At 40.9% G+C, this 17867-nt stretch overlaps 1 protein-coding gene across 1 annotated transcript in view; it reads right to left on the minus strand.

Annotated features, from left to right (window-relative positions):
• Nucleotides 1–14825, minus strand: part of ANKMY2 (ankyrin repeat and MYND domain containing 2) — a 122016-nt gene extending 107191 nt beyond the window's left edge. Inside the window, exons 1-2 of the mRNA XM_069211810.1 lie at nt 14427–14825; nt 964–1028 (exon numbers count right to left, since the gene is read on the minus strand). Of these exons, the coding sequence (XP_069067911.1) occupies nt 964–1028; nt 14427–14763 (402 nt within the window). The 5' untranslated portion in view covers nt 14764–14825. The remainder of the gene's footprint in view (nt 1–963; nt 1029–14426) is intronic.
• Between the last annotated feature and the right edge of the window lie 3042 nt (nt 14826–17867).

Below are 17867 nucleotides of genomic sequence, written 5' to 3' on the forward strand. Positions count from 1 at the left end.
CAAGAAAGTATTATCACATTACACCCATCCTTTTGGCTTTTAACTGTCTCGCAAATGAGGTGAGCAGTTTAGGTTGGTAAGCCTCATGTACAAAGCACTGTATCCTAAAAGTTCACCCAATCTCACTGACTTGCTCAAAACCTCTGGGGGTAAAAGAGATCTGAAAAGTAAGAACACACAATTTTTTGAAAGCTCTTATTTCAGAACATCTCTTCTTCAACATCATTCATTCTCGAGTGTGAATACCACCTTCTGGAACTCATTATCAAGCAAGTTAAGATTATACCTCAACCTCAAATCCTTTCCTAATTAAAAAAAACTCACCTCTTCACAACAGAGCTTCCTATTGAGTAGTTATCCTCAATGATGGTCCCATCTGATATACGCTTTTTGTTCCCTTTCTCTCCTACTCATGCTAAATTTTCCTTCAGTATTAACTCCCTCTTCTAGATATTCATGTGAATCTAGATATCTGTTCAATTGCTGCCATTGTTATTGCTACAATTACATGTAATTGTTACTGCTACTACTAAATGTAATATGTTGTTGTATGAGTACACAGCCGACACACTCCCCAGTTATGCAGAGCTTCAGAACAATCTCAAATGAATAAATAAATGCCACCCTTGGAAGAAAGAGGGCCAGTGCAGGAAGAAACTCAGGGTTAAGGTCCCTAGACAGAAGTCCACAGCATCAAATCTCGCACCTACTTTAGTCAATAGGCCCCTGTATGGAATTGTTGCACAAGTAGAATGAAAACTAGGAGAGGTGGTGGACTTGACTTCATGGTAGAATCAAGGAAGAATATGGTGTTTTAGAGTGTCAGTCCAGGATCCTAGATGTTCTTTTGGTTGTAGTTCTAGGTGAGCAAGCATTTTAGCAAGTCACTCACTGGCATCAATGTGTCTTTCTGCTCAATCACATAATGCAAAGACTTTATTTAAAAAAAATCTGTTAACATACCTCATCCAAACAATTGACGCGAACTTTCTTGTCACCCAATAACCTTGCAACATCTTGAACATTTCCTAAAAATAAAAAGTTTTCATATCAAGGAAATGAAAAACAAATTGCATCACATTTCACATTCATGTATGTTTTATTAAAGTAATATTAACTGGAAGAATCAGTTGTGATTAATTCCTAAGGAATGGAATCAATCAATCAATCAATCCTTTACTTACAATCTGTTAGGCCTGATCCAGATCAAATCTTACTGGTTAATGTTTCAGTTTTAACCACCTAGCCTTAGGTCTATTCATATGCAATAGCTGTAGCGGGTAGTAAGGGTGAGAGTAGGCCGCACTCAAGGGGAATGTACATAAATGTTGTATAGTCTAAGGAACAAGATGTGGTGCACGTGATCAGATGCCCTACTACCCTTGGGCAAAAATAATGTGTAGGGTCAGTACACAAAAAGTATTGCGCAAAAGAGATCACAGCACACAATATACAATAGTAAAACACAAAAGAGGATCAAAACATTTTATAGTTGTAAGGTAGAAATGGATGAGAAAATCAAGCACAACGGTATTCAGATCTTGTCTCCAGAGAGGAGTTCATTTATTCTGAACGAAGTGGTGTTCAATAAAACAGAGAGCATCTTTCCAAAACAAACAGCCAACACGGGTTTCATCACACCAGTGACTTTTTCAAGGCTGTAAATAAACATATACATATGTACCTGATGTAAATGTAGCAGATCAACACATAACACAATTATATGTGGCAAACAAGTGATATTGTATACAATAATAGGTGCGCAAAAGGTGACAAGATCAGAGAAGCTCGGAAAAGCAAATACATGTACCTTGGACATGACTAGGAATATGAAGAGAAACATAAACAACAGTGTGTACCAAAGGCACCCAAGTCTAAAGAAGTGCAGAAAAAAAGTAGACAAACTGGCCCATTGAACCTAGGTTAGAAGGTGTGTGTGAAAAAATGCCCAAATGAAGTAGCAAGAAAGTTTCTACAAAAATGAGAGCCTAAAGTCAGACGAGTGTGGAGAAAAGTCAGGTCTCTAAACCTACCCGAAACTGACGGAAAGGTTTCAAGCAAGTTAAGTCTGATACGTCTCAGAAACAGTGATAAGTCCAAATAGCACATAGTAATCTAAAGAAAAGGGGGGGGAAAAGTAAAAATACACCTAGGTGAGTCATGTTAAAAATGAACCAATTGTTCCCAATTCGATGTAGAAGGGTGCAAAGTATCCAAAGAGTTACGAAAAATACCTCTAAATTGTCAGCGTCAATGTGTAACATAGGGAGTCCAAAGGACGTGCGAAGCTGTCCATCAAAAAAACCCTGGTAGGTCCAAGTGTAAGTCTCTATGGAAACAGTAGAATAAACCATAAAGATACGGGAGTACAAGACGGAGATTTTAATTTTTAATTTTATTTTCCCAGTTAAGTTTCAAAATGTAGCCGGACCGGTTTAAGACACACCAGAAAGGGCGCCCCAGAAAGGGACATATGGGGTAGCTAGATCATGCTAGATAAGTACTAGTGGGGAGACCTGAAAAACAAAAAACAAGAAACAACAAAAATGGGTACGATGGGGAAGAGTAACTGAATAAATCCGTCAATGCGGAGCGGAACCAGGGTTCCGACTAACTATGAGGCACAACGGGTAGACTGCAGTCTGCCCGTGTGAAGGCGTCTATGCCCCTGTTATTAAAAGGAGCAGTTGTGAGCGTTTTTAGTGAATTTAAAAAATCGGGCACGTAACTATAAAAACGCGCCTGGTGCCAAATGAAAGTACTAAAATAGTAGTAGCCTGCGTGTTGTGGAAACTATGGGTAGTGGATGATACTAGTTAAGAGGGCGTGCTCGTAGCCCAAGATGAAGCAACTATATAATAAAATAAAAAGCAAAAAGAACGCAATGTCGGCACGGGAGTTAGGTCACAGACTAAGTGCCAAGAGACTACCGTGAATGCCAAGCGGAATCGGGGTTCCGACTTACCGTGAGGTAGTATGATGCTGTACGCCCGTGTGTAGGCGTCTTGTCCTCTGTTCCCGCAAGGAGCGTCATGAGCGTGTTTAAATCTTGTGCAACGAGCACGTGACTAGAAACGGGCACCGCGATAGAGGAAGGACTAAGTAGTCACAACAGACAATGGAGTATGCGAGGGGTCAGTAAAAGTGGGAGCCATATTGTGTGTGGGTACTGAATGAACCAAAAGCAAGTCAAATGAAAAACGAGTAATTTAAGGGTGGTAAGGCATGCAAATAGAGTCATGTATGTAGAATAAGAATGAAAGAGGACATGGTCCCAGGCGGGCCACTGTCCTGAATGTCACCGACTATTTGGACTGTAAGAAGTGCAAGAGAAGAACATAAGGGAGAGGAAGGGAAGAGAAAAGGGGAAAAGAACAGTAGCGAATAAAATGCAATATAAAGCATGTACAAGGTAATGCATAATATACATTCTGCAGAGTTAACATACAAACGTAGGGCCATTATTGGAGTTACAAAAAGGTATCAAGAGTAGTTGACAGAATTCAGGTAACAACAGAATTATTTTACAGGTGTTCAGGCCAACTTAATATAGGAAAGGAAATAGAACCAAAAGGGGAGAGGAACAATAGTACATATGGAAAATAAACTTATGTGGTCATGATTGTGTTAGTTGAGAAAAACATATAATTCCCTGTCCACATTAAGGCCCATCTCTACCGCTCTAAGTTTCAGTATCCATCTGGCCTCACATTTACGTAAGTCCAGTGTCCTATTACCAAATCTTGGTGCAGTAGCGACATGTGTGATGCCAAAAAAATCTGATATTGCGAATGTCACCCTCTCCATGTAGTTGATTGAAATGTGTGGCAAGGGGGTATTGCTGATTATGGTTTCTAATGGCCCTAATGTGCTTCTGTATTCGTTCTTTCAAAGGACGGATTGTACTGCCCACATATATTAAAACCACAAACCCAAATTATGCAGTACACTGTGTATTTAGTGTTGCAGTTGATAAATTGTCTAATGTGGTGAGTGACCCCAGTGTTATAAGAGAAAGTCATGGTTTTGTTGAGGGCCATTGCACATGAGATGCAGCAACCACATTTGTAAAAGCCTGTAGGTGCATTGGGGAGCCAGGTGAGTTGGGATGTTTTGGTAGGTGGGGCCAGAAAGCTAGGACATAAGAGATTTCTCAGAGTTTTTCCCCGACTATGTACGATTGATGGAGTTTTGCGAATTACAGTAGCTAAATTGGCATCCAAAAGTAGAAGGTGACAATGTTTTTTCAAGATCCGATAGATTGACATGCTGGCAGGGCTAAATTTGGTGATAAATGGGATAACCTTCCTTTTAGCCGCGTTAGTCTTCCTATTATGTCCTCTGATAAGCAGTTGTTGCCGTTGTCTGACAGTAATCCGTTTGCTAGCCTTAGATATCAATTCTTCAGAGTAACCCCTGGCAAGAAAACGTTGTGTAAGGTCCCCAAGTTCTTGTGTGAAGATAGTGTCATCACTGCAGTTGCGTCGTATACGCACCATCTCCCCGTAGGGTTTGGCTTGAATTTGGGATCTGGGGTGGGCACTGTGTGCATGAAGGATGGAATTGAAGGCTGTGGGTTTTCTATATAGGCGGGATGAGATTTTATTCCCAGTGACATATAGTGACAGATCAAGGAATTTGATCTGAAGTTTGTCGCTCTTATGGGTAAAGTATAGGTTGAAATCATTGGTGTTGAGGTGGTCTAGGAGTAGTTTAAGGTTTTCAGTATCACCTGTACAGATGCCCAAAATGTCATCAATGTACCTGCCCCAGAATAGAATATGTGAAGTAATGTGAGCGGGGCAGTGAAACCAGAGATGTTGTTTTTCGAATTGTCCCATATATAGGTTGGCAAAAGAAGGCGAGAATTTGGCTCCCATGGCCACCCCCTGAGAGACCTGACTTTTCTCCACACTCGTCTGACTTTAGGCTCTCATTTTTGTAGAAACTTTCTTGCTACTTCATTTGGGCATTTTTTCACACACACCTCCTAACCTAGGTTCAATGGGCCAGTTTGTCTACTTTTTTTCTGCACTTCTTTAGACTTGGGTGCCTTTGGTACACACTGTTGTTTATGTTTCTCTTCATATTCCTAGTCATGTCCAAGGTACATGTATTTGCTTTTCCGTGCTTCTCTGATCTTGTCACCTTTTGCGCACCTATTATTGTATACAATATCACTTGTTTGCCACATATAATTGTGTTATGTGTTGATCTGCTACATTTACATCAGGTACATATGTATATGTTTATTTACAGCCTTGAAAAAGTCACTGGTGTGACGAAACCCGTGTTGGCTGTTTGTTTTGGAAAGATGCTCTCTGTTTTATTGAACACCACTTCGTTCAGAATAAATGAACTCTATTCATATGCGCTTGGTATTAAAGCCTGGGAGAAATAACAGTTATCAAATAAAACAGCTTGTACAATTTTATCACACCAATGGCAACAGCTATATCCAACTTCTTCATAGGGCTATACTGGTTGCTGAAGCTCTCTCCCTCATTATATGCCCTCGTCAGAGGCTAGGATGTACAACTCTAGTTCAGAGCCTTCATGTTGGCTGTAAGGCTATATTCCTGGGTAGAGAAATAACTGCAATTATCAAGGGCCACTTCTTATGAGGATCTAAGTACATAAAAGCTACCACTCGGAAAGCGGACTAGATCGTTTCGGCTAAATGATCACAAATCCAGCACTTAAATGTGCTAGCAGACTGGGACGCATCAGTCAAAAATATTTCACTGCATAAAGCGGCCCTGATACTGCTCCTGAGGATCACGTGAGGCACAGTGTACAGTGTCTGCACAAAAATGTCCACCCTTCACAGACAAAACAGCATTTGGGTTATCTGACCATTATCTTATTGAGAGAAGAGACAAATTATAATTTGCTTGAGGAAAGTGTGCCAACTCATCTAGTCCACCCCCACCCAATGAAGTGAACTCTTAAGTGTAATCGGGGAAAAGAAAAAAAAAGTGACAAACAGAACATGAACATGGGTGTAAAGGGTGATAACTTTCAGACTCAAGATGTAAAGAAATTTCAAGTGTATGTAATCCATCAGTGATAAGTTAAGTTTCCATAAATGCAGACAAACTTAAGCTCTTGCCAGCGAAGTCGTTTTTGTAGTCAGTCGAATTCAAACAGGTTTTTACTACTAGGGGAAGGGGGCTCGGATTTTCTAACTGAATAGGTTATATTTATTTAGCAAGGAGTGTCAGAGGGACATTAACATCTGTTCTGTGTAGCCAAACCCCACCAAACGCATCTGCAAACAGAATGTTAATAAATGTAACGATGTTAATGTTGACTGGCTGCAGCGGTACTTTGAGTACACTTGTAAACAAGTATACTATGATGATTTACTGTGTGAAGTGGACAAATGTTCATGCAATGCAGTGTAACAAAAACTAAATCTAACAGGCGTCCTATTGTATCAGTTCAATATGTATGTACTGTGCTCACAGATGGGCTGCAGTTAAGTACATTAGGGCCCATGCTGAGTATCCAATTATAGATTTCACATTTTAGCATAATATCTTTTCCCTACTAAGCATTGCTGTCTTGCTAGTTGTACGCTCTGTTCACTCTTTCCAAGGCTAGGCACATAGAATGCAATACACTTGTGTTATGTTGTCCTTTGGAGACCGCTCAGAGGCTCCAGACAAACCACTGCACCCCCAACACAGTGCGATGTGAACAGGCTTTTATTATTTTTTACTACCCTCTGTGCTACATTTACCCGATGAGCATTTCTGCCGGGATTTTCCTGGGGTTAACCTGGAACTCGGCGCACTGTGACCGAGATGAAGCCCTGCTGATTCTGACCTCTAATCTGCAAAGGACCATAGCCTTCAGACCGGCTTCATGGCACATCATACCCAGGTATAGGGGGTCGGGCTAGGGTATCCCAATGGATCTAGCACAGGGTACTCCCACTATGTTCTCGATAGTGTGGGTAGTAGCAGAAAGGAGTGTAAGGACATAGGAACTTTACCAAGGTTGATATGTTAATCGTTTTCACTTCTCATAATGTTGGTTACAAGGCTTTATTACATCTGCCTAACTACTACAGCTCATAATTTCTATACAATACGAATATTACAATAAAAGTTTGAAAAGGCATTTTTGTATCTTTCTTGTGGTTACCTTGAGCATGTAGAGTAACAAAGAAAGGGTAAATCTGTTTCCACAATTTCCTTGGGAGTAAGAGTGGTGATGTTCGAGGTTGCTGGTTTCATCTGATATCCTGGTAAGTTTATGGGTTCAGATAGAGCACTGTGAGCTAGCTATGATTTGTGTCAACATTTTCTGATGGTATATGTGGACTAAGTCCCTGTACTCTGAAGTTCATGTTGACCTGATATACATTCCTATTTAATTTATAAGTCCTACTTAATTTGTAGGAGCTGTATAACATGTTGCCATCAACGTTCTAGGCCAGGTAGTTATTTAATGGGTCTCTTAAGTAGTTCTTGCCTGTGCCCAAGGTCCAGTTTCCCCTTTATATGGAGATGTCTGTGGTGTTAGGGATCAATCCTTCTCAGCTTAATAGGAAACTCCAATTTTTGCCTGAAGGTTGTTCAAGCTTGAACCCTTAAAAGGGTTATCCCACTATAGTATTTTCCTTTCTTCGAATTACATTCATTAAATATAGTGCTCACAGTTAAAACTCCTGTTAACTGCAGAAATGCGTTTACACGACATTTACTGGCACAAGGACTCTCTATTGAGGGTCGACATATTACCTTAGTAGTTGAGGCTAACAATGCATATAGATGCTAACTTTTCTATTCTTAGGGTTATTGTCCTGCAGCAGATGCCACAACAGACATCTCATACATCCACTGAGGCCACAGTACCTAATCAATACAAGCCTTATCAACAATTAGAAATTGCATTAACTTCAAAGGAACATTAAAATTGGTTCCAAGGTGCCCTCCTACATCCAATTCAACATGCAAGACTGGGTTCCCTCAACAATGGAGCTGGCTACACATTGTATCTAAATTAGGGAGCATTATATGCATGAGAACTGACTACACTATAGAACCACATTGTTATACTGTTGCCTAATGCAATACATTATGCGCACACCCACCACCAAACGGGAGGAAATTCTGTTTTGAACTGAACCAAAAACAAACCAGCATTAAGCAGTATTTCCCCAGACCGGACCACAAGATAAACATAGAATTCTCACAATATGGCTACCACTTGGTATGGTTCCCCTTGTATAAGACTGTGCCACCTGGGGCACAGTCTTTGATGCCATATATACCATAACACATGGTAAAACACACATTTCTGTTTTGCCCAAAGTGCTAAAGCAGATTCAAAATGATCATGGGGCTTCACCTTCCCTGGATTTGGGGATAAAATTAATGGGCAACTTTGTCACAGTTTCCTCAATCATTTTAAGTAATATGAACGGGGAGGCAGAAGCGCTGGCAGTTTGCCAATGCCTAGCGCAGGTTCTTGCTGTGGACCAAAAGTGCAAGTTGCCAAAAATTATTGCTGAAACCCATACATCGATAGGTTGGGATAATTTGGGAACCATACCTATTAAGACACAACTTAAAGGCAGATCTGAATCAGATAACAGGCACCCAAGTGTTCTTAAAAACGCTAGGACACTCAAACAATAAGGATAAAACAAACGCACAGGGTGGCTCTCACCAACCAGAGTTCACTGAAAAACGCTGTAATTTGCATAAACGTGATAAACTTTAACATCCTGAGTGCTATCAGTATGCTGATACACGTCCTTCTTGTTCCTTTCAGGACTCATTCGACAAACGCTGACAGGGGGGCGCCAAACACAGGCATGAAGAGTATGTGAAACTGGAAACAGATCCACAACGCTCGTCTGACATAATTACAAAAAAATTAAAAAAAATAAAAGAGAGAAACTTCCATAAGAAAAAAAACTGTTTAGAAAGACTAAGGTGGCAGATATTTCCAGTAAATATGCCACACATATTGAGAACGCTTCTTCAGAACAAGATGTGGACAATGACACTGCTAGACAGCACAGCAGAGGTCACATTAGTTCGCCAGAATCTTCAAGAGTTTCTCTTTCAAGAGCAACTAAAGAAATGATTCAAGTTGAAACACCAGATCAGCGGGTTAGCCCTCCTGACAGACTAAATGATTTAGATATCCAAATTGAGTGTGAGATAGCGCGTACTATTAAAGTAATATCCTGGGAAAATTTAACTATCACCTATGATATTCTCTTGGCTGAGGTAGATTGGCCTCCTGGGGTGGTTAGAAAAGTCCCCCATAGAAGAGGATGTAATTATACCTTCCTTCTCTGTCCTTGTCTCTGAAGATGTTAAGCAAGTGTATGGCGCAAAATGGGCTCTTGCACAAGTGCCTGCATTAAATCACAATCATATAGGTTGGGATAAGTAGTCTCCTTATCCTGGCAAACCTATAGGCTCCAGTCTGTAAGTGTAACCACAATATCCAATTAACCATGAAGCTAAAGGGTTTGTGAGAGAAATTCTTTCACATTCGGAGTATCAAAGCATGACTGAGCCCTGTGTATCTCCCATGAATAATCAATTTTTTTCCTGTAATTAATCCAGATCATTCCTGTAGTATAGACTTAGAATTAAGACATTTGAAAAGCGACCCACGCACTTCTACATTTCAACATTTCCATAGTACAGCTTTAATAAATAATATTGTCTGAAAAAATATAAAACAACATTGGACATTTCCAATGGGGTTTTCTGCCAAAACATAGCACCTGAAACCAGAGATCTACGACATTTAGCACCTGAAACCAGAGACTTACATCATTTAGCACCTGAAACCAGAGACTTACAGCAGTTAGCACCTTAAACCTGAGACTTACAGCAGTTAGCACCTTAGGGGTCCAGAGAAAAATCAGTTGACTCCCCCAGGAGAGTAAGAACAATCCAGGTCTGTTTGTCCTACATTCATGACATATACTACACAGATGATGACTTGAACACACACTTAGCCAGAGTAGATCGCATAATTTTGGGATTCACAAATATGGCTGCTAATTAATTTTCAAAACATCAAAATTGCATTTCTCAGTGTCCTATTTTTGGACTAAGTGTATTTCAACAAAGGCGAAAGCCTTGCACCACATTTCTTGGAGAAATGTGCTCTCTTGCAACCATCAAACACTATAAAGAAGATACAATCACTTTTGGCTTTCTGAACTTTGGTAGAACATACATACCAGACTATGCACAACAGGTTAAACCATTGTACAAATTAATTTGTCTTAACTTATCCAGTACACACCGGACATCAGAAAACACACACAGATTCCCAGAACACTGCAAACTGACATGCTTGCACCCAGACAAACACAACTGTCAACACAACTAACTTGGTGATTCGCCTAATTGTGGGGTCCACTTGTTTTACATAAGTAACCTTTAATTAGGGTGATACTGTGTTGATTGCTTATAAATTGCATTTATATTCCACTGCAGAAATGCGTTTTGCTGCAACAGAAAAACTACTGTCTGCAGTTCAGACAGCTGTTAAAAAGGAAAGACTGTTAGCTCAGGGGAAAACGCATAATCGTGGTTTCTCCCATTGCTGCCTTACAGGCAGTCACCACAGCAAGCATTCCTAACGCAAAACCCTTACATCCAGGATGGATACAATGGGCCACCTCCTTAATGGGTATTGATGGTGACTATGTGTTTGACCCTACTTTGCAAACACAAGACGTCCTCTAGTATGAAGAAGAACACCCTGTGCCCAGTGACATTTTGCTTCTTGATCAGTATAATGACATACTATATACTGATGGTTCAGCTCAGTCCGTGGTTGGCACTAAACAACTGTATTCAGCCGAATGCAATGCAGTACGCGCTGTCATGAAAGACGGAGTGTTTCATGCACAAGAAATGTACAGAATTCGTGAAGGGTCTCTGCACTCAGATGGTGCGTTTAAATTTATTCTGTTAGCCACTGATTGATGTTCTTAATTTCTATGGGTGTGGCCACATCGATTAGCTGATGTGCGAACTGTAATTAAAGATTTGCAGGTCTTTATTGGGACATATGAACTAGCAGCTTTCCACTTTCACCAGGAACCACAATTTGCTCCTAAGGATTACTGGGATACCATTGGAACCCTGGGCGTTGCTGTGTATTATTCCTCCCCAATTGGACATGGCTCTTCTTAGGGGATTTTCCTAAAACCTTTTGCTTTTTCCTCCTGGTGTTTTGCTGACTCTCTTTGCATGGCCTTAGGACTCTGGGCACTTTCCCCCGTACTGCAGTGGGAAAGTGCATGCGTCCTTCCTACACAAGCCAGGAAGGGGAGATTACGTGATTGGTTTAGAGGCTGTACCCAGGAGTGCCCTGTAAAAAGGTACACCACATACCCAGGGCAGGTACGGCCCTGGCTAGTGGTGGGACGTGGCACCGAGTGTACCCACCACCAGAGTAGCCTGTCAAGCATGTATCAGATCCGCCAAAGCAGGCTTGTGGAGGCACAGTTGCAATTGTACCTAGGTTGTCATGACTCACTTTCACTACACCATAGCACTCCCTCAAGGGCGGAGCAGGCGGTAGATAAAAGGCTGGGCAGGTACATAGGGGTGTTCCATGCCCTGGTAGTGAAGAACCCCCAAGTGGAATTTCCCTATCTAGGAGATGGTCTCTTCCCATAGGTTTTGCTGATTCTCTTTTAGTGGTCTTAAGGCTCTGGGCACTTACCCAGTGCAAGTACAGTGTGAAAGTGAGCACGCCCTTTCTACACATTAGGTAGTGGTGCTTACCAGAGCGTGCACACTTGCACCAAGGGTGTTTTCAAACATGTGTCAGGCCTGCCATTGCAGGTTCAAGTGTGTGCGCTTGCATCAAGGATGTTTTTACTCTTATGCTAAGCCTGCCATTGCAGAATTTGTATCTCTTGGTTGTGTGTTATCAGAACTGTCTGGTGTGGCCTGTAACAATGCGCATGAGGCGGTGTGCCTTATTTCCGGGGAGGCATGGAATTTATAACTCTTCATTGTGTGTGACCGGAACTGTCTGGTCCGGAACTGTCTGGTGCGGCACAGATCAACACGCACCAGATGCTGTGCCCCGATTGCATGGGTGCGACTCTGATCGATGTGTACTTGACGGAGTGCCCCTCTCCTCCAGGAAGCTCCTTTGCTACATTCCCCTCCATTGTTGGTTCCGTTTGGGCCCTCCTTTATTAACCTATGTTAATTTTAAAAGCTCCCCTTTCCCATTCTGGATGGCCTTTGCACTTACTGTGCATGCACAAACACATTAAAGAATGCTGAATAGTATGCGAGTGCTGTTCCTCTGGAGTCAATACCTTGAGACACTACGCACTTTTCTGAAAGACATTTGAGAGTGCTTGTAATGACAGGGAGAGGCACCATTCCCCTCATGCTGGGACGAATTCTAATGGACATGCTTGAATTTTGACACTTCTTGACCTCTGCTGTACAAAGATGAGCATACCTGCAGTAACTGCAGCTCCCACTGCACTTCAAGAATAAGGGTCAAGGCACGACCACCAATGAACAGTGTGGAAAGTCGACTTAAGAAAAACTAGCCCGAAAAGCCTCAAAGGACTGCAGCTCATATGACTAAAGACATACTGAAGAATCCATCACCAGAGTAAAAGGCCCAAGAAGGATGAAAAGCTCTGGAGATGAGACTCTCACTTGTTCCCTACATCTTCATTTTGTGCGACTCCGCCCACCTCTCCTCCCCCCAGTCTATACAACCGCAAGTTACTAGGAGTGCTAGATTCATAAACCAACGAGTTTGGAATTGTGGTCTTAAGGATGTTTGACTTCTTTAACAGTTTCAAGTGTCCTGCCATTTCTGGGGGTGCCAGTATCCAAATGCAATTAAAGTGAGTGGGTAACTCTCTAGGCCCACAGCTGAAGAAACCTTTGTGTGCAGCCAGTTGGGGAACGCTGCCAGAACCGAGTTCAAGACACTTGGAATCATCCCTTTAGGACCTTGTATTTTCAGAGATATGGCTAGTAGAACTTTTTTTGTGCCAAATGACCCTTAAAAAAGAAGAAAAAAAAAAAAGTGTACCTCAGAGCCAAGATGATGGTCCTGGCAACACCGGTCTCTCTGACAATGTATCATCTGTACCACAAAGTCCACAAAAAGTAAACAGGATATTGAAACGCCAAACCCATCTGGACCCTGTGTACTGGCTGCAAAGTATTAACTCTATTCCTGTATCTCCCAGGGCATAAAGCACTGAACTTTCACACATTTAACACCAATCTTTTCCCGTGACAGCCACTCCTCCAGCATCCTTCCCATCTCAGTACCTGGAGGTTGGAGGCAGTATGACAGAATCTGAGTAACTTTACCAAAGGGTTGTCAATTCCTTATAAACCCATAATTGCCCTATTTTACTTTGATAAAATACTGGGAGTATTTTTACACAATTACCTCAGCTTAGAGAGAACCTCTGGGGTTGATTCAGCACGATGTTGCACACTGTACAGGTAGCCTGCTCATACCGTCAACCAATCACATCACTTCCCCATGTAAAGTGTGCTCTTGTCCTAATACATCACCGGTAAGTGCTGCTGTAACCCTTATTCGTCCAGGTATTGGGACCTTTAGCAGATTTTAATTATGGCTATGTGGTGAAATTAGATCTTCAGACTACACTATACAAAACCTTTTCATTGTGCCAATATCAACCATATTTACATGCGATGTGCATTAAAAATAAAAACTATGTATGTTTTAAGTACTATGATTGCTGGAAAGCACCCTTAGAAGTTGTGTGAAAATAATATGGACTGACTAGAAAAAAACTATGTACATTGCTATATAATGCAAGCACACGGCCGCCACGTTTTTTGCGGCAGCATGTTTTCTATTTTTTCCTTTTTATTCTTGTGGTATGTGCTAACAACAACAAAAAATTAACCGCTGCACCAACTTGCTAAAGCCAGACATATTGACTTTCCTAATACTTGTTCTAAATGTTAATGAAGGGTGAATCGTTTTAATGAAAAGTTATTGCTTAGACAATGAATGTAATTGTTATATGAATGACTGTATTACACTGCACAAGGATCCACGTCTACCTCCCCCTCTCTCCCCAATACAAAGAGTACAATGAAAGTCTGACGAAGCTATCAAGTACACAAAAGATTAATGACTAACACTTATTTGCCAAAGCAACTGAATAAAAGCCATGAAACGTTAATTAAAAAAAAAAAAAAAAAACAGCCAAAGCTAATTCGCAGCATTCACCATCTGCCGTATGGACGAATGGGTGTTATGCATTCTGAAAATAAACCGCACAGCTTTCTTGATGTAACCCCCATATCATAATCCAGACCTGGCTCTCAGGCCACAAAACCCGGTCAGAAAGAGGAAGCGCAGCTCACAACTGGTCAGAAAAAAACATGCCTTACCTTTGGAAACGGCACGCAGTAATTCCTTCTCTGGCTCGTTCAGGTCCCTCTTCTTAGAAGCCATGGCCGGCTTCAACAGAAGGGCATGCGGCACTCCTCGCCGGTAACCCCCGTGGGTTAGATTACAGAAGAACCGACAGAAATATCCGAAGGACAGACTGCACAACAGACGCCAACTGCCTTCTAAACCAACACCTACAATCAGAGCCAGCACAAGACGACAGGCGTCTCCGGGGTGCTCACGCCGTGCACGACGGACCGCTCCATTGCTAACTGAACTCGGGAGGAGCCTCTTCAAACAGAAATCAAACCACTTTCTCGATATAAAATAATACATGTAATTACAAACATGATGACATATTTCTCTCTCTTTATTTGTTGAGGTACCACCCAATATGAGGCGCAATGTATTCCGTTCAGAGTTACATGTGGTACGATCCGTGCCTTGATGAGGGAAGCGCTGTATCGGCTTCCTACATCAGTTATGTCCTACGCATCCAGGGATCAATTTTAGAATGATAATTACGAATCAATGTAATTGTAAAATGTCTTCATATTTAGTCATCAAAGGTTTGTGGAACATACTGAATATTTTCTGATTCTAGTGAAAAATAATAGTTTTATACTACACGATCCGAAGCACATAGAAATCGAATCGAGGCATACAACTATAAGAGTATTAGTTGTGTGACGTACTTCTTTCCAACAACATATACAAATATATATATTGTACTCGGAGGGCATACTTTTCAAAAGGTAATCCCTGACTATAATAGCTGCAGCTACCTTTACAAGATGGCCGCTGCAATTAGTCCTGGTTTTTCAATTCCGATAAAGCCTTCGACTCAGTGTTAAAGCCAGTCGACTGTGAACTATTTGGGAATGCGCTATTTCTCTGTAACTGTGATGACAGACAAAGTTCAGAAACAAGCATTGGCAAAGTCAATAGGTCTAGCCGATGGAATAGCTTTGATTTTGGCAATTGGGTTGGGGTGGCTAACGGGGAAAAGGGATGGATAAGGAGGGGGTAAGTTGTTAGATCGGAGGAAGGAGGAAGAAAGAGAGTATACGAGAGGGTAATGGGAAATGAGACAGTGGGAAGGAGGGAAAAAACAGAGGGAAGGGGAGAATGAGAGAAGGAACTAAAGAGTGGTAATATTGGGGGAGAAATAGAAAGATTGGAAGTGTATAAAAGAAAGTAAAATTATAGGGTAAAGAAAACATTAGAGTGTGGCATAGAAACAAAGCAATTAAAAACATTCTGATAGCATTCTGACAGCAGTGTCATGCAAAGACTAAGATACACGCATGGTGGAAGGGGCAGAAGAAATGGACGAGATGGAGGGTGTGAAGGGAGAAGAAAAACAAGGGTGGGGATAAGTTAAATACGTTTAAAAAAAAGAGCTATAGACAAGGTAGCAAAGAAGAGTGATGATACCAATAAATGGTATGCTATGGGTGGGTTCCAAGCCCATTATTAGACACGAGTCTCGCAAGCGAGAGCACATGCACTAGAGCATGCTTTTGCAGGCTCACCCTAAAAAGGGACTCATAATTACACTCCAACGTACTGCAAAGTGTACCATTGCTAGCGTGGGTGTATTAACAAAAATGATTAATGAGTGTTCATGTATTCTGAATAAGCGCCTTGTGTAAAAAATATAATAACTTAGAAAAATAATGCACGCATTTGAAAATGTGATTACGATGAGTGGCCGTCAATGGTCACAAAGTGTACTTACTAGTGAATTAATATTATGAAATGTTGAATATATGTTTGACTAATGTAGTAATATGTCATATTAAGGGTTATGCATTTTGCTTTAGCTTTATTAATTGTAGGCCTTAACTTAGCAAATGTCTTGGCCTAGTTTGCCAGGCCTCAGGTTAAAGCTGTATTTCTTAACGTTTAATAAAATGGCTGTCCTAGAGAGTTAAAATCCATTTTGCATTATGTGCTCGTAGCTGGGAAACCTTTCCCGTGAGAATCGACTGCTAGAAGACACTGTTCTTACTAATGTAATATTCTATGTGTAATGTGTGTGAGACTGACTTTCTCAGGAGGAGAACAATGGAGATACTGACTAGAGTGGAAGCTGCAACAATATTGTTACCTGACAAGCCGAATGGTAAGGACATTGCAGGACAAACTAATCAACAAAATGTGAATGGAGTAATAGTAGAATTCATAGATTTGGAATTTTAGTTTTATTGGACAAAGTGTGAACATACGATTAACTGACCAATAGGAATTTGTAAAGTAGTTTTAGTAGTTTTAATTTAACGATGCTGTACTGAGAGAAGAGACCGTCATTGCCCATTTTCTTGCTGGCCGAAAGGTCAATATTCCCCAGGCCTCTTGATAAGTGACATGTTTAACTTTCTTGTTTAGAGACTTTGCTTTTTCTGAACGTTGATGCTGAATCCTGATGCCTTGCTGATCGACTGATGTCCTGAGGACAAAGACTAACTCTGCTTGCTGATCCACACTGAGGATAGGTATAATGCAATAGACTGTTGATTATTATGCATTTTTGCTTTTTCTTTCTAGGTATCAGCTGCATTGTTTTGCTAGAGCCATAGTTAGATGTGTTTCCAAATTTGTGCTACGAATTTGTTTTGCATGAAGCTCAACATACTGAGGCTCATCTGGTGTTAGTTAAGGATCCTCACTAATGAAATCATGCTAATAGGGATGAATTTCTCTGCTATACTTAATGTATGTGATTACTTTGGCACATTTGACTTTGTTATTAATTTGCACCCTAACCTTATAATGTGTTGTTATTCAAGCTTTGATTAAATTACGTTTCTCCCACCGCTTTGGACAGCCAGCATTGTTTCTGTATGTGTTTCATTTGATTTTAAGATTAATCTACATGACCTTAGCATTGTTAATGTAGGGAAATAAATATTCTAACTTTTACTAAAAGGTGTGATTATTCATGACTGAGAGGTCATGGTGAGTGACAATTACCGACTCCATTGATTATTGATAATTTTGATTGTTGTTGATTATTGATTATTGTGTATTAGTTATTGATTATGTACTGGACCTATGGTAAGAACATCTTAATTGCGAGTCAAAAGGTTCATCGACCTATTTGCGTCCCCTTGTAAGTTTACTTATTAAGGCCAGGGACGCTAACACCTGTAAGGGCAGTGTAAAAGACAAGAATATGTGAGTAAACACACTGTATTATACATCTGCATACTGTTTTTAAAGCAATGAATGCCTGCCAACTGCAAAAGCAAGTCAGTGCAACCTGCCTACTTCGGTTATTCTGGTGAATGAGGCGAGAGAGGCAACACTTCTTACGTGTGAAAAACTGCTGGCAGTGTGATTCAAGGTGGATACAAAGGGCACCTTGCTATGAAACAAGTTGTGTTGGTTTACTATAGCATATATTCTGTTGTGGTGGTGTTGCAATCTGCTTAAAA

This window comes from Pleurodeles waltl, chromosome 10, assembly GCF_031143425.1.
Source record: "Pleurodeles waltl isolate 20211129_DDA chromosome 10, aPleWal1.hap1.20221129, whole genome shotgun sequence".
In the NCBI taxonomy this organism is placed as follows: domain Eukaryota; kingdom Metazoa; phylum Chordata; class Amphibia; order Caudata; family Salamandridae; genus Pleurodeles; species Pleurodeles waltl.